This window comes from Salmo salar, chromosome ssa22 (assembly GCF_905237065.1).
Source record: "Salmo salar chromosome ssa22, Ssal_v3.1, whole genome shotgun sequence".
Taxonomy (NCBI): Eukaryota; Metazoa; Chordata; class Actinopteri; order Salmoniformes; family Salmonidae; genus Salmo; species Salmo salar.
Genome location: NC_059463.1, coordinates 3,253,034 through 3,271,221, shown reverse-complemented (window position 1 = coordinate 3,271,221; position 18,188 = coordinate 3,253,034). Strand labels below are relative to the sequence as shown.

The 18,188-nt window shown below is 41.9% G+C and overlaps 1 protein-coding gene across 5 annotated transcripts in view; it reads left to right on the top strand.

Annotated features, from left to right (window-relative positions):
- Positions 1-17,706, top strand: part of st3gal8 (ST3 beta-galactoside alpha-2,3-sialyltransferase 8) — a 44,397-nt gene extending 26,691 nt beyond the window's left edge. The window contains exons 1-7 of one of the 5 annotated variants that reach the window (XM_014165894.2): positions 10,117-10,218; positions 10,654-11,553; positions 14,609-14,802; positions 15,338-15,517; positions 16,462-16,507; positions 16,954-17,073; positions 17,190-17,706. In XM_014165894.2, coding sequence (XP_014021369.1) covers positions 11,227-11,553; positions 14,609-14,802; positions 15,338-15,517; positions 16,462-16,507; positions 16,954-17,073; positions 17,190-17,360 — 1,038 coding nt within the window. In that variant the 5' untranslated portion in view covers positions 10,117-10,218; positions 10,654-11,226 and the 3' untranslated portion in view covers positions 17,361-17,706. Of the gene's footprint in view, positions 1-10,116; positions 10,465-10,653; positions 11,554-14,608; positions 14,803-15,337; positions 15,518-16,461; positions 16,508-16,953; positions 17,074-17,189 lie in introns of those variants that run through there. The other 4 variants (XM_014165893.2, XM_045705475.1, XM_014165892.2 and 1 more) reach the window with 4 other exon arrangements.
- Positions 17,707-18,188: the final 482 nt, after the last annotated feature.

The following is an 18,188-nucleotide window of genomic DNA, read 5'->3' as shown; positions in this document are numbered from 1 at the left end:
ATAGTCAGTTAATTTACCTGACGAACTCTCTCCTTTAGCTGCAATTTTGTGTTTTGCGGAGCTTATGTGGGCTTCTAGGTCGCTAGCACCTTTATTTGACACTGACACGTACGTCCAGCTTTGCAGGTAATGCATTCTACTTCACACGGATCCCGACCAAGACGAAAACACGGGAATTTTCTCTGCAAATCTTCTGTGAATTTACATTTGCGTTTGGGCATTTTTACGCCGTTCTGGAGCCCTGTGCCACTGTTGACAAGCAAGCTGCTGCTCTGTCTCTTGGCTGTTGCCATGGTGAGGGTAATGATTGAGATGCAGTTTGACCAATGTTTGCGTAGGCCTACATGACCCACCAATGGTGGCGTGTGAGAAGGCGGGACCTAAAGAGAAAGGTCAAAGCAATGCAAATCCACAAAAACGCACACAATGAATGGCGACTGTAGAAAGCAAAAGCCGAATCCCGGACATTTTGGGCGATTTAGAAATCTTGGCCGGACGCATTTTTTTAGGTCCAAAAGAGGACATGTCCGGGAAAAAGAGGACGTATGGTCACCCTACATAACACGAAACAATCACACACAAAGACATGAGGGGGAACAGAGGAATAAATACATGTTGTGTGACTGGGGAATGAAAACCAGGTGTGCAGGGAACAAGACAAAACGAATGGATAAATGAAAAATGGAGCGACGATGGCTAGAAAGCCGGTGACGTCGACCGCCGAACGCCGCCCGAACAAGGAGAGGAGCCGACTTCGGCAGAAGTCGTGACAGCACAACAGTTTTCAGCTGTGCTAACATAATTGCAAAAGGGTTTTCTAATGATCAATTAGTCTTTTAAAATGATAAACTTGGATTAGCACAATGTGCCATTGGAATACAGGAGTGATGGTTGCTGATAATGGGCCTCTGTACGCCTATGTAGATATTCCATTAGAAATCTACCGTTTCCTGCGACAATAGTTATTTACAACATTAACAATGTCTACACTGTATTTCTGATCAATTTGATGTTATTTTAATGGACAAAAAATGTGCTTTTCTTTCAAAAACATGGAAATAAGTGACCCAAAACTTTTGAACGGTAGTGTATGAAATGAGTAAAGCAGTATGCACACATTATTCAAGTGACTGGTGTTCCATTATTAAAGTGACCAGTGATTCCATACCTATGTACTGTACATAGGGCAGCAGCCTCTAAGGTGCAGGGTTGAGTTAACCGGGTGGTAGCTGGCTAGTGATGGCTATTTAACAGTCTAATTTAACAGTCTAATGGCCTTGAGATAGAATAGTAGTACAGTGCCTTCAGAAAGTGACTTTCTACACATTTTCTTGTGTTACAGGCTGAATTTAAAATTGATTACATTTAGATTTTTGGTCACCTTTTTATTTTTTCAACCCCTTTGTTATAGCAAGCCTAAATAAATGTAGGAGTAAAAATGTGCTTAACAAGTCACATAATAAGTTGCATGTGTTTAACATTATTTTTTCATGACTGCCTCATCTCTGTACCCCACAAATACAATTATCTGTAAGGTCCCTCAGTCGAGTAGTGAATTTCAAACACAGATTCAACCACAAAGACCAGAGAGGTTTTCCAATGCTTTGCAAAGAAGGGCACCTATTGCTAGATGGGGGGAAAAAAAGCAGACATTGAATATCCCTTTGAGCATGGTGAACTATCACACCCTGATCTGTTTTACCTGTCCTTGTGCTTGTCGCAACCCCCCTCCAGGTGTCGCCCATCTTCCCCACTTATCCCCTGGGTATTTATACCTGTGTTTTTTGTCTCTCTGTGCCAGTTCTTCTTGTTTGCCGTTTTTCTCTCAGCTCCTGTTTTTCCCAATCTCTCTTCTTCGCATCCTCCTGGTTTTGACCCTTGCCTGTCCTGACTCTGAGCCCGCCTGCCTGACCACTCTGCCTGCCCCTGACCTTGAGCCTGCCTGCCGCCCTGTACCATTTTGGACTCTGCTCTGGCTATGAACTCTTGCCTGTCCCTGACCTGCCTTTTGTCTATCCCTTGGATTATAATAAATACCAGAGCTCAAACCATCTGCCTCCTGTGTCTGCATATGGGTCTCGCCTTGTGTCGTGATAGAAGTTATCAATTGCACTTTGGATGGTGTAACAATAGATCCAGTCACTACAAAGACACAGGCATCCCTTCTAAATCCCTTCTAAGAAATTAAACCGCTCAGGGATTTCACCATAAGGCCAATGGTGACTTTAAAACAGTTAAAGATTGTAATGGCCGTGATAGGAGAAAGCTAAGGATGGATCAACAATATTGTAGTTACTCCACAATACTAACCTAAATGACAGAGTGAAAAGAAGGAAGCCTGTACAGAATACAAATATCCCCAAACATGCATCCTGTTTGCAACAAGGCACTAAAGTAAAACTGCAAAAAAAATGGCAAAGAATTAACTTTTTGTCCTGAATTCAAAATGTTATGTTTGGGGCAAATCCAATACAACACATTATTGTGTACCACTCTCCATATTTTCAAGCATAGTGGTGGCTGCATCATGTTATGGGTATGCTTGTAATCGTTAAGGATTGGGGAGTTTTTCTGAATAAAAAAGACACGGAATGGAGCTAAGCAAAGGGAAAGTCCTAGAGGAAAACTTGGTTCAGTCTGCTTTCTATCAGACACTGGGAGATTAAATCCCCTTTCAGGAGGACAATAACCTAAAACACAAGGCCAAATCTACACTGGAGTTGCTCACCAAGAAGACGGTGAACATTCCGAGTTATAGTTATGACTTACAGTGCTGTGAAAAAGTATTTGCCCCCTTTCTGATTTTCTCTATTTTTTCATATTTTTGATACTGATCTTCAACCAAAACCTATTAGATAAAGGGAAACTGAGTAAAAAAATAAAAAATATATATTTTTATATTATTTAGTTACGCAATACCAAAATTCCCCTGTTTAAAAAAGTAATTAACATAATGGGAAAAACCTTATATCCACGCTCAAACATGGAGGTGGTAGTGTGAGGGTTTGGGGATGCTTTGGTACCTCAGGACCTGGACAACTTGCCTTGAGGCCTCTTAAACTTATCCGGGATCGGTGTCCCTTCCATGGGACGGTTGAGCTAACGTAGGCTAATGCAATTAGCATGAGGTTGTAAGTAACAAGAAAATATCCCAGGATATAGACATATCTGATATTGGCAGAGCGCATAAATTCTTGTTAATCTAACGGCACTGTCCAATATACAAATAAAATAAAATCAAAGTTTATTTGTCATGTGCGTTGAATACAAAAGTGAAATGCTTACTTACAGGCTCGAACCAATAGTGTAAAAAAGGTATTAGGTGAACAAAAGGTAAGAAAATAAATAAAAACCACAGTAAAAAGATAAAAAATAACAGTAGCGATGCTATATACAGTAGCGAGGCTATAAAAGTAGCGAGGCTACATACAGACACTGGTTAGTCAGGCTAATTGAGGTAGTATGTACATAAATGTATAGTTACAGTGACTATGCATATATGATAAACAGAAAGTAGCAGCAGCGTAAAAGAAGGGTTGGCGGGGCACACAATGCAAATAGTCTGGGTAGCCATTTGATTACCTCTTCAGGAGTGTTATGGCTTGGGGGTAAAAACTGTTAAGAAGCCTTTTTGTCCTAGACTTGGCACTCCGGTAGCGATTGCCATGCGGTACTAGAGAGAACAGTCTATGACTGGGGTGGCTGGGGTATTTGACAATTTGTAGGGCCTTCCTCTGACACCGCCTGGTGTAGAGGTCCTGGATGACAGGCAGCTTAGCCCCAGTGATGTACTGGGCCATACACACTACCCTCTGTAGTGCGTTTGGGTCGGAGGCCGAGCAATTGCCATACCAGGCAGTGATGCAACCAGTCAGGATGCTCTCGATGTTGCATCTGTAGAACCTTTTGAGGATATCAGGACCCATGCCAAATCTTTTTAGTTTCCTGAGGGGGAACAGGCTTTGTCGTGCCCTCTTCACGACCATCTTGGTGTGTTTGGACCATTCTACTTTGTTGGTGATGTGGACACCAAGGAACCTGAAGCTCTCAACCTGCTCCACTACAGCCCCGTCGATGGGAATGGGGGCGTGCTCAGTCCTCCTTTTCCTGTAGTCCACAATCACCTCCTTAGTCTTGGTTACGTTGAGGGATAGGTTGTTATTCTGGTACCACCCGGCCAGCTCTCTGACCTCGTCCCTATAGGCTGTCTCACCGTTGTCGGTGATCAGGCCTACCACTGTTGTGTCGTCTGCAAACTTAATGATGATGTTGGAGTCGTGCCGGGCCATGCTGTCGTGGGTGAATAGGGAGTACAGGAGGGGACTGAGCACGCACCCCTGGGGGACTCCAGTGTTGAGGATCAGCGCGGCAGATGTGTTGCTACCTACCCTCACCACCTGGGGGCGGCCCGTCAGGAAGTCCAGGATCCAGTTGCAGAGGGAGGTGTTTTGTCCCAGGATCCGTAGCTTAGTGATGAGCTTTGTGGGTGCTATGGTGTTGAACTCCGAGCTCTAGTCAATGAATAGCATTCTCGCAAAGGTGTTCCTTTTGTCCAGGTGGGAAAGGGCAGTGTGGAGTGCAATAGAGTTTGCATTATCTGTGGATCTGTTTGGGTGGTATGCAAATTGGAGTGGGTCTAGGGTTTCTGGGATAATGGTGTTGATGGGAGCCATTACCAGCCTTTCAAAGCACTTCATGGCTACGGATGTGAGTGCTACGGGTCTGTAGTCTTTTAGGCAGGTTGCCGTCTTGTTCTTGGGCACAGGGACTATGGTGGTCTGCTTGAAACATGTTGGTATTACAGACTCAATCAGGGACATGTTGAAAATGTCAGTGAAGACACCTGCCAGTTGGTCAGCACATGCCCGGAGCACACGTCCTGGTAATCCGTCAGGCCCCACAGCCTTGTGTATGTTGAACTGTTTAAAGGTCTTACTCACGTCGGCTACGGAGAGCGTGATCACACAGTCATCCGGAACAGCTGATGCTCTCATGCATGCCTCAGCGTTGCTTGCCTCGAAGCGAGTATAGAAGGGATTTAGCTCGTCTGGTAGGCTCGTGTCACTGGGCAGCTCATGGCTGTGCTTCCCTTTGTAGTCTGTAATAGTTTACAAGCCCTGCCACATAAGACGAGCATCGGAGCCGGTGTTGTATGATTCAATCTCAGCCCTGTATTGACGCTTTGCTTGTTTGATGGTTTGTCGCAGGGCATAGAGGATTTCTTGTAAGCTTCCGGGTTAGAGTCCTGCAACTTGAAAGTTGCAGCTCTACCCTTTAGCTCAGTGCGAATGTTGCCTGTAATCCATCGCTTCTGGTTGGGGTATGTACGTACAGTCACTGTGGGGACGACATCCTCGATGCACTTATTGATAAAGCCAGTGACTGATGTGTTGTACTCCTCAATGCCATCGGAAGAACCCCGGAACATGTTCCAGTCTGTGATAGCAAAACAGTCCTCTTGTTTAGCATCTGCTTCATCTGAACACTTTTTTATAGACCGAGTTGCTGGTGCTTCCTGCTTTAATTTTTGCTTGTAAGCAGGAATCAGAAGGATAGAGTTTTGGTCAGATTTACCAAATGGAGGGCGAGGGAGAGCTTTGTACACACGTCTCTGTGTGTGGATTACAAGTTAGAGTTTTTTTTCCCTCTGCTTGCACATTTAACCTGTTGATAGAAATTTGGTAGAACTGATTTAAGTTTCCCTGCATTAAAGTCTCCAGCCACTAGGAGCGCCACCTCTGGGTGAGTGGTTTTCTGTTTGCTTATTTCCTTATACAGCTGACTGAGTGCGGTCTTAGTGCCAGCATCTGTCTGTGGTGGTAAATAAACAGCCACGAAAAGTATAGCTGAAAACTCTCTAGGCAAGTAGTGTGGCCTGAAATTTATCACAATATACTCTTCTTCAGGTGAGCAAAATCTAGAGACTTCCTTAGATTTAGTGCACCAGCTGCTGTTTACAAATATGCACAGACCGCCCCCCCTCGTCTTACCGGAGTGTGCTGTTCTATGTTGCCGGTGCAGCGTATATGCCGTTAGCTGAATATCCATGTTGTCATTCAGCCATGATTCCGTGAAACAGGATATTACAGTTTTTGATGTCCCGTTGGTAGGATATTTGTGATCGTACGTTGTCTAATTTATTGTCCAATGATTGCACATTGGCGAGTAATTTTGACGGTAATAGATTTCCCACTCGCCTCCTGCGGGTCCTCACGAGGCATCCCACTGTGTGTCCTCTATTCCTGCGTCTCCTCCTCTTGCAAATAACGGGGATGTTGGCCCTGTCGGGTGTTTGGAGAATGTCCTGTGCTTCCTGCTTGTTGAAGAAAGAATCTTTGTCTAATCCGAGGTGAGTGATTGCTGTCCTGATATCCAGAAGCTCTTTTTTGCTGTAAGATACGGTTGCAGAAACATTATGTACAAAATAAGTTACAAATAACGCGAAAAAAAACACATAATAGCACAATTGGTTGGGCGCCAGTAAAACTGCTGCCATTTCTTCCAGCGCCATTTTAAGTAGCTATTACAGTGAAAGTATACCATGCTATTGTTTGAGGAGAGTGCACTTTGAACATGAAAAGTTATTAGTAAACAAATTATGCACATTTGGGCAGTCTTGAACAGAAATACAATGGTTCATTTGATCAGTCTAAAACTTTACACATACACTGATGCCATCTAGTGGCCAAAATCTAAATTGCACCTGGGCTGCAATAATATATTATGGCCTTTCTCTTGCATTTCAAAGATGATGGTACAAAAAAATACCAAAAAACGGTAGTTTTTTTCTTTGTATTATCTTTTACCAGATCTAATGTGTTATATTCTATTACATTCCTTTCACATTACCATAAACTTAAAAGTGTTTCCTTTCAAATGGTACCAAGAATATGCATATCCTTGCTTCAGGGCCTGAGCTACAGGCAGTTAGATTTGGGTATGTCATTTTAGGCAACAAAAAAAAAGGGGGCTAATCCTTAATAGAAGTAACCATGAATTCTGATCTGTATCAGAGAATTCTACAGGAGAATGTCAGGCCATCCATCTGTGAGCTGAAGCTGAAGCACAGATGCTTAATGCAGCAAGACAATGATTCAAAACACATAATCAAGTCTACATGAAAATGGTTAAAAAGCAACACATTTTAAGTTTTGTAATGACCTAGTCAAAGTCCAGACCTAATCCCACTTGAGATGTTGTATTTTTGTATTTATTATAGATCCCCATGGCAGCAGCTATTCTTCCTGGGGTCTGGCAGAATTAAGGCAGTTAATTCCATTACAATACATTCATTACAGAATTTACAACACACTAAGTGTGTGCCCGCAGGCCCATATTCCACTACCACATATCTACAATACAAAATCCATGTGTACTTGTGTGTATAGTGCACATGTTATCATGTGTGTGTATACATGTGTCTATGTTTGTGTTACTTCACAGTCCCCGCTGTTCCATAAGGTATATTTGTACCTGCTTTTTAAATCTGATTCTACTGCTTGCATCAGTTACCTAATGTGGAATAGAGTTCCATGTAGTCATGGCAAGGGGCCTAAACAGCTACCCTGGGGAATTCCTGCTTCTACCTGGATTATGTTTGAGAGGCTTCCATTAAAGGCTTCCACCCTCTGTGTTCTGTTAGACATATAACTCTTTAACCACATTATAGCAGGCGGTGTAAAGCCATAACCCATCAGTTATTCCAGCAGCAGACTATGATCGATAATGTCAAAAGCTGCGTTTAAGTCTGACAAGCCCCCACAATCATTTTATCATACATTTCTCTCAGCCAATCATCAGTCATTTGTGTAAGTGCTGTGCTTGTTGAGTGTCCTTTTCTATATGCGTGCTGAAAGTCTGTTGTCAATTTGTTTACTGTGAAATAGCATTGTATCTTGTCAAACACAATTTTTTCCAGAAGTTTGCTAAGGGTTGGTAACAGGCTGATTGGTCGGCTATTTAAGCAAGTAATGGGGGCTTTACTATTCTTGGGTAGCAGAATGACTTTAGCTTCCCTCCAGGCCTGAGGGCACACACTTTCTAGTAGGCTTAAATTGAAGATGTGGCAAATAGGAGCGGCAATATCGTCCACTATTATCCTCAGTAATTTTCCATCCAGATTGTCAGACCCCGGTGGCTTGTCATTGCTGATAGACAACAATAATGTTGTGGCAGGACTTGAAACAAGCAGTCATGCTTGAAAACTCACAAATGTCACTGAATTAAAGCAGTTCTGCATGCAAGAGTGGACCAAAATTCCTCCAGAGCGATGTGAGAGACTGACCAACGACTTTATTTATTTTATTTTATTTATCCTTTATTTAACTAGGCAAGTCAGTTAAGAATAAATTCTCATTTACAATGACGGCCTACCAAAAGGCAGAAGGCCTCCTGCGGGGACGGGGGCCTGGGATTAAAATAAATACATAAATACATATAAATATAGGACAAAACACACATCACAGCAAGAGAGACAACACTACATAAAGAGAGACCTAAGACAACAACATAGCAAGGCAGCAACACATGACAACACAGCATGGTAGCAACACAACATAACAACAACATAGTAGCAACACAACATGGTAGCAGCACAAAATATGGTACAAACATTATTGGGCACAGACAACAGCACAAAGGGCAAGAAGGTAGAAACAACAAGACATCACACAAAGCAGCCACAACTGTCAGGAAGAGTGTCTATGATTGAGTCTTTGAATGAAGAGATTGAGATAAAACTGTGCAGTTTGAGTGTTTGTTGCAGCTCGTTTCAGTTGCTAGCTACAGCGAACTGAAAAGAGGAGCGACCCAGGGATGTGGAAGCATTTGGTTGCAGTCATTGCAGCTAAAGGTGAGACAACCACTTATTAAGTGTAAGGGGGCAATTACTTTTTCACACATGGGAATTGAGTGTTGCATAAGTTTGTTAATTAAATAAATAAAACAATTATATATATTTTTTGTTATTTGTTAACTCAGGTTCCCTATATCTAATATTAGGTTTTGGTTGAAGATTTGATAACATTCAGTATAAAAAATATGGCCAAAAATAGATACAATCAGGAAGGGGGCAAATACTTTTCCACAGCACTTTAAATCTACTTTAAAATCTATGGCATGACCTGAAAATGAGCTTTAAGAATTTTGCAAAGACCAATGGGCTAATGTTGTGCACAGTCCAGGAGTGGAAAGCTCTTACAGACTTACCTAGAAAGACTCAATGCTGTAATCACTGCCAAAAGTGCTTCTACAAAGTATTGACCCATTATATGGGGTATTTATTGTGTGTAGAAAAATGAAACAATTTTGAATTCAGGCTGTAACACAACAAAGTGTGGAATAAGTCACAGGTTATGAATACTTTCTGAAGGCACTGTAACTACTCCTTTTAAGCATATGTGTATATGCCTTGGCACATACAAAGCAGACTCTGCTGTGATGCCCTGTGTGTATCCCTATGTGGGTGTTCTCTCTTGCCCTGCCATTGTAATTCAGGATTCCCTGGCTTAATTTGATTGAATAATGAATGTGAAGTGTCTGGGCCTTGGCCTGTCAGTTGGGCCTGGGTTTTTTGTTGCGTTGTTCTGAGGATAAGATGCAGGGATGTTTGTTCTGCACCAGGACCAGAGAGGCAGACAGACAAGCAGGCAGGGATACACCGATATGATCTCATCTCATCTAACAGAACTCTTCCACTGCATCAGCTGACGATCAGCTGATCCCTGGGAATTCTCCCTCCAACCCCTCTTCTCTCGGATCCTTTAACCACTGTGGCTTTAGCTTGGCAGCCTCTGTTGCTAATATCCAGAGGCAGCAGGATCCCAGTGAGGAAAGTTAGCAGGCTGGCTTATTCAATGCAAGTGATTTCAATGCAAGTGATTCTGCATCCCTGGTGTCACTGAGTCTGGCCCCAAAGGGGGGGGGGGTATTGGATGGTATGTTTGACATCCCTCAATTTGAAAGCCTCGCTCAATGGTCTCTCGACACAGGTGATGTGTGTCTATCTGTGTTTCCCAACAGCTGTAGCTACAGTTTATGCAGGCACTGTATCTATGGGAGATGCATTAATGCAGAGCCAGCATGTGACTTTATTTATAAACTTGTGTGTTGCAGAGTGGACGCTCAGGCTCAGTTGTGTGCCTCTGCGAGAGGCAACAGTTGTTTTGGCTTTCCACTTTCCACTCCTTCGATGGGAGTGTTGTGCTCTGAGAACTCAAGGTGAAGAAAAAAGTCTGCACGTTAACAGTTCTGCTGGATTTCCTCTTTCTGTGCACAGGAAGAGGGGTGCTAACAACAGAAGGTTCACAGCCAATAGGGTGACTCTGTTACATTTGTGCAAGCTTTGTTATTGATCATGCTGATAAGAAGTGGAGTTAGTACTGAGCGCATATATTCAGTGCAAATACTGGAAATACCAGATGGCCATCCACACAGTATCATTTTGATGGATGTTTTCAAGATACGGTATGTATTTAGCCCTACATTGATGGGCAGTTTATCAAAAGCTGCCGTTGACTGTTCAGTATGTGGCTCTTGGAGTATTGATTTCTCTCCCCATCTCCTATTTGTTACGTAAGCAGCTTGGTTGATGTTGATTTTGTTTTCGGAATCGTTGCATTGATGCTGATATCTCTGTGTGTTTGTGTCTTCTAGCAGCGCATTCAGACCGGAGCTCTGGAGAGAAACATGGAGGTTTTACCAACGCGAGGCCTTCTTTAGGCTTGGGCAGGGAATTTGGAAACCGAAAGCTATATGTTTTCCTTCCTCTTCTACATTTCCTCACCGATTGCCTTGAGCAGAGCAAGGCAGTCTCCCTCGTAAGCGGCAGACAACATTTTTGGGTCGAATTGTTTCATGGGACTTATTCTCCTCGATCAAATAGGACACATCAGGCCAGGGTCACAATCCAGCTAACACCCTCTTTCCTTTATAAACTCCGGTATCAACCAATTCTTCTGCATGTTTGTGTTACCTGTGATTTTAAGAAGTGTGCCATCTCTCTGGCTGGAGCAGCAGGGAGATAGAACATCAGAAAGTATTTGCTGAATGTTTCTGGTTCTTACCTTTGAATCCAGAATCACTAAGGATATAAGCCAAGACAATAACACTGGACTGCCTAAGTTGGGTTCCACCACTTAAACTCCTGGTGCCGACGCCTATCACTGGACTGCCTTTTCCCCAGGGCACTGACTGTACACCACTCTACCTACCTCATAACGTCCAGTCATGCTCTTCAAGAGGAAGTTGTGCTTGTTTTCTCTGTTTGGTGGGATTCTCTTTGTCATGATCACCATTCAGAAGAACAACATCCTGTCTATGACTTTGATGGAGACCCATGCCACCTCCAGGACTGTGCCAGGGCCCGCTGTTAACCGAATATGGGCAACACCCAGTGCCACGGTGCCCAGTCCAGACAGGATATGTGAGTGCTCGTCCTGCATAGCGGACATGAAGGTTTCTGCGTGGTTCGCTCAGCACTATGACCCCCAGCAGCAGCCTTTCCTCACAGACAGAGACAACAACATGGACCCCCTGGCCCTGAAGTGGTGGCTGGTAAGACCATTACTATTGATGACAGGGGCCAAAGACTGTGACCATGTATGTGGCCAAATACTGTCAGTTTATTGTTAAACATGGTCCTACAGGTGTAGGACCATGTTTAAAGGTGTAGGACCATATAGCAAAAATTCTGTATATTGTAACAAAAATTACAGAAAGAAATCTCTGACACTTTCCCAAATAATATGTCTGTACATTATTAGAAGTACATCAATACAATGTAATACATTTCTACTTAGTAATAATAGTAATAATGTAGTATTACATTGTATAACTATATATCCTGTTCACTATCGTTCAATAATAAGTCATTTGAAAATAAATCAAGGTACAGTGCCTAGTGAAAGTCTACAAACCCCTTGCACAGTCGACATTTCATGCCTTAAAATGTTATCAAAGGGAAAACATGTTTTTAGAACTTTTAGCAATTATGTAATTTACATAAATGTTCACACCCTTGAGTCAATACATGTTAGAATCACCTTTGGCTGTGATTACAGCTGTGAGTCTAAGTCTAAGAGCTTTGCATACCAAGATTGTACAATATTTGCACATTATTCATGAAGTTGGTTGTTGATCATCGCTAAACAGCCATTTTCAAGCCTTTCCATAGATTTTCAAGCTGACTTATGTCAAAACTGTAGCTATGCCACTCAGGAACATTCAATGTCGTCTTGGTATTTTTATTTATTTATTTAACTAGGCAAGTCAGTTAAGAACAAATTCTTATTTTCAATGACGGCCTAGGAACAATGGGTTAACTGCCTTGTTCAGGGGCAGAACGACAGATTTGCACCTTGTCAGCTCGGGGATTTGATCGTGCAACCTTTCGGTTACTAGTCCAACACTCTAACCACTAAGCAACTCCAGTGTATAATTGACCTTGTGTTTTGGGTTATTGTCCTGCCGAAATGTGAATGTGTCTCCCAGTGTCTGTTGGAAAGCAAGCTGAACCAGGTTTCTTCTAGGATTTTGCCTGTGCTTAGCTCTATTCTGTTTATTTTTATCCTAAAAAAACTCCCTATTCCTTGCTGATAACAAGCATACCCATAACATTATGTAGCCACCACCATGTTTGAAAATATGAAGAGTGGTACTCAGTAATGTCTTGTGTTGGACTTGCCCCAACATAATGCTTTGTATTCACAATATAAAGTTAGTTTCTTTGCCACATTTTTTGCAGTTTTACTTTAGTGCTTTATTGCAAACAGGACACATGTTTTGGAATATTTCTATTCTATACAGGCGTCATTCTTTTCACTGTCATTTAGGTTAGTGTTGTGGTGTAACAATGTTATTGATCTATCCTCAGTTTTCTCCTATCACAACCATTAAACTCTGTAACAGTTTTAATGTCACCATTGGCCTCATGGTGAAACCCCTGAGCGGTTTCCTTCCTCTTGCTACTGAGTTAGATGCCTGTGTCTTTGTAGTGACTGCGTGTATTGATACACCATCCAAAGTGTAATTAATAACTTCACCATGCTCAAAGGGATATTCAATGTCTGCTTTTTAAATTATTTTTACCCATCTACCAATAGGTGCCCTTCTTTGCAAAGCATTGGAAAACCTCCCTGGTCTTTGTGTTTGAAATTCACTGCTCGATTGTGGGGTACAGATATGAGGTAGTCAATCAAAAATCATGTTAAACACTATTAATGCACACAGAGTGAGTCCATGTGACTTAGTTTGTGACTTGTTAAGCTAATGTTTACTCCTGAACTTATTTAGGCTTGCCATAAGAAAGGGGTTGAATATGTATTGGCTCAAGACATTTTAGCTTTTCATTTGTATTATTAATTTGTAAAGATGTCTAAAACATAATTACACTTTGACATTATGGGGTATTGTCTGTAAGCCAGTGACACAAAATCTCAATTTAATCCATTTTAAATTCAGGCTGTAACACAACAAAATGTGGAAAAAGTATATACTCTCTGCTCTAAGAGTTGTGCAAAGTTGGTTGGATATTATTTCAAATTATTCACAGCAGTAATAGCTGAAAATAGTGCTTCCACCAAGTACTTGAAAATGTGGAGTAGGTTGTGTAGATCTGTAGGAAAAAATCTAAAATGTAATCCCTTTTTAGATGTAGTTTTAAGGCAGCAAAATATAAAGACCATGCAAGGGGTGTGTAGACTTTCACTAGGCACTGTATATGGATCTGTAATGTGTGTATTCACAGATATACTCGCCAATTATCATTTTATTCATGAGGAATTTAGGGCTCTATTTAATCTTTATTGCTGAAGCGTTAGTAATTCAATGGCAACTTCCAATCGAGTCGACATATGCAGCATTTACCGTGAATGCAGTCTCCGCTAATGCTGAATTTTAAATTTCAATCACACTGTAATGCTGAACTTCCGTGATTTGGATTGAATGGAGCCCTAAGTGGTCCTACTCTTGTCTCTAAAGCACACTGCAAAAATCATAAAAGTTTGAAGTCAAATGTCATTTAAACCTACCGCGGTGTATTCCTTGCACTGTAATTGTCAGGGTGATTACTTTCCATAAGAAGTTCCCTGAAGGACAATTCGGCCTCAGTTAGCCTTTCTCCAGTCTGAGCATGTGTTTCAATACATTTTAATTTATCGTAATTAAAGGCTTTTGAGGTTTCGAAAGAAACACTGTAAGTGGGCTAAGATAAGCTTGCCAGCGTGGTACTGAAATGCAGTTGTCAGGACACACACACACACACACACACACACACACACACACACACACACACACACACACACACACACACACACACACACACACACACAGTGTTGCCATAGTTGGTCTGCTAAGAATGCCAACATTGTTAATAAAATTGCCACAAAGAGGCTGGCTGGTTATGAAGGGGCACATTTAACACAAGGCCTCCCTCTGGAGCTGCCAAAATTAGAATCTATTTAGGCTGGTGATTTCCTGAGTACTGAATGTTAAAAGGACCCTTGTATATTGCGCTGTTTTTGTTTGTTGGTAGCCAAAGATGAGCACAGGCATTATTCCTGTGAAATATTGTTGTTCCACATCTAAAGTGAGTTTTGAACATTCCCGTCAGGCTTTGCAGCGGTCCACCGATGAGCGTACGATATACGAGGTGATCCAGAAGATGTTCCAGGTCATCGCTCCCCCCGCCAGGGATGTCCAACCCAAACAAGCTCAATGCAGGAAGTGTGCAGTGGTGGGGAACTCAGGAAACCTGCTGGGCTCTCAATATGGCTCCTTGATAGACTCCCATAACAGTGTCATAAGGTATGGCCCAGAGAAAACATGACCCAACGCAGACAACACAAACAATCAAACATTCAAAACAACCATTAACAGACATAACAACCGCAATAGAAAATCCAAAGAATCATGCTTATCACACACAACACCAACATAGTCTAAAAAGCGAGAGCAGGCATTACACAACCCCATCACTGCCATGATCCAAACAACCCACCGCTATTCACATTGGCAGGATTAGGCAATAGTGAGCCTGATGAACCGCAGTGACCAGGCTTCAGTTCCAGACACGCAACAAACCACCTGACCCAATTACCTCATCTCCTGAAACCAGAGGCATACCACATGAGCTCAATCAACACCATAATTAGTTAACTATTGGTTAAGTCAGGTGGTTGACTGACTGTCTGGAAGGAATGAATACAGTACACTACAGCACAGTAGCTGCAGGGTTACCATGGGTTACCATGTTAAATCTAATACAGTGTCTGATTGTTATCTCGCACGACATACATGACATGCCTGTGAACTGAAGCAATGTTCTCACTTTGCTGTCAAGAATGAATAAAGCCACCACATTAGGGTTCGAGGCGGACGTGGGCAACAGAACGACACACCACTTCATGTACCCTGAGAGTGCAGTGGACATTGGCCCTGGGGTCCACCTTGTCCTGCTGCCCTTCAAACTCCGCGATCTACAGTGGGTAGCCAGCGCCCTGTCGACGGGAGAAATCAAAACGTAGGTCCACTCTATGCCAATTACAAGCTTTTTATTGTCACTCCTCAACATGCAGTAGCGGTATTTGTGCAATCAACTGACTACTGCATGGTATGCGTCCGACTGACTAAAACAGATAGCATAGTTAATTGTTGACATTGTTGACCTTGATCTTGTCCTAGGGCTCTATTCAATCAGACCCGCTTAAGCCGACATCCACATAGCGGTGTCTGAACTGTCATATCCACAAAGCTGACATTGCCTTTGGCTGCACTGAGTCGCATTAAGAGAAATCCCATGCAGTCTTGTTGACAAGTTCGATCACTGGAATGTGAGATGTAATCTACACCTCGACTAGGCTGATATAAATCCTCATTATTTAGTTTAATGATTTTCTTTTTAAGTGCCATTATTTCTAAATAGACTACAGTTTCTCGTTCTGAACTTCTAACGTGAGTGGGATGGATGTGGCTTCGTGACAATGATCAAGACCAGCTGCTCACCGATTTGACAGCTCCAACATAGTCACACCTCTGCTACAGTATGTAGGTGAAGGCTATCGCCGGTTAACACTTGATCTGATTGAATCTAGGCCCTAGTCTGTTTTTTAAATTTTATTTCACCTTTATTTAACCAGGTAGGCTAGTTGAGAACAAGTTCTCATTTACAACTGCGACCTGGCCAAGATAAAGCAAAGCAGTTCGACACATACAACAACACAGAGTTACACATGGAATAAAAAAAACATACAGTCAATAATACAGTAGAAAAAGTATATATACAGTATGTGCAAATGAGGTATGAGACAGTTGTCTTTGATGTGTCCATTTTTACTGTTCCGTTTTTATTGTGACACATGTTTGTCATTGTAAATGAGAACTGGTTCTCAACTGACCCACCTGGTTAAATAAAGGTAAAATAAAATAAAACTATCTTATTGTTGTTTTTCTTTCATGTTTCTTCAGGACATACATGAGGGTGAAAGATCGAGTACAGGCTGACAAGGATAAGGTAAGTCTTGTCATTTGCTTGACAAAATGTTGACTGCGGCGCCATACAGGTTGCAAAATATTTGGAAAGAGTTTGTGATGTGCACATGGTTTATGAACTGATATGCAAAACAACACTTGATTCAAAACTTAGCGTTATTCAATTTAAATTATACAAAATTCTGAAAACACGATTTATAATGTAACATTACTATCTATCTACAGAAATGTTATGTATATCAAAATATCAAATAACTAGATTTTTGCAATGCAATTACTGTGAAAAATTAAATAAAAATGCCATTTATGTAAAATGTGTGTAGAATGTACATGTAACAGAAGAAAAAGCTGAAAAAAAACAAGTTTATTTTAAATGTTTACATTTTTTATTGTCATGTTGGATGAAAACCCTTAATTATTAATGCTTTTTGTGTGTTGCGTTACAGCTAATCACCCTCTCGTTTGCAGGTAATGGTGATGAATCCAGCATTCTTTAAGTACACCCACGACCGGTGGACAGAGCGCCATGGCAGATACCCATCCACGGGCATGCTGGCCATAATATTTGCACTGCACATCTGCGATGAGGTGAGTATCCTTTGACATCAAGAGCCTTATCTTTAGAATGAGAAGCCTGGTTGAAAGTAAACAGAATGCTAATAACACTAGTAATGCTAACGCTAAACATTTCTGTCCTTCTACAGGTGTCGGTATTTGGCTATGGAGCCGATCAACATGGGAACTGGCACCACTACTGGGAGGAAAACAAGTACGGCGGCGCATTTAGGAAAACCGGAGTCCACCATGCTGATTTTGAGACGGAGGTTATCCAAAAGCTTGACACAGAGGGCAAAATTAAGCTGCACAGGAGATGAGAATGAGCAGGGGTGGTGTGTACAGGATGAAGCCTTTAGACTGTAGTGGTCTGGTGGTCAGAGACAGTCAAATATGTGCCCTGCTCTCTGTAACTAGTGCCTATGAGCAACACAAACAACCAAAACCACAAACGGGAGTCCTCAAACCACAACAAAAACTTGAATCATGTACATTGCCTTTAGAAAGTATTCATACCCCTTGACTTATTACACATTTTGTTGTGTTACAGCCTCAGAGATCTACAGACAGTTGTGGGGTCTTAAATAGACAGATGTGTTTCTTTCTAAATCCTGAACTGGCCACAGGTTGACTTCAATCAAGTTGTACTGACATCTCAAGGATGATCAAAAGAAATTGGATGCACCTGAGCTCAATTTGGTGTGAATACTTACAGTGCCTTCGGAAAGTATTCAGACCCCTTAACTTTTTCCACATTTTGTTACCACCTTATTCAAAAATGTATTTAAAAAAAAATCCTCATCAATATACACACAATACCCCATCATGACAAAGCAAAAACAGGTTTAGACATTTTTGCAAATTTATAAAAAAATTCAAACTGACATTTTACATTTACATAAGTATTCAGACCCTTTACTCAGTATTTTGTTGAAGCACCTTTGGCAGCGATTACAGCATTGATTATTCTTGGGTATGACGCTACAAACTTGGCACACCTATATTTGCGGAGTTTCTCCCATTCTTCTCTGCAGATCCTCTCAAGCTCTGTCAGGTTGAATGGGGAGCGTTGCTGCACAGCTATTTTATGGTCTATCTAGAGATGTTCGATCGGGATCAAGTCCGGCCTCTGGCTGGACCACTTAAGG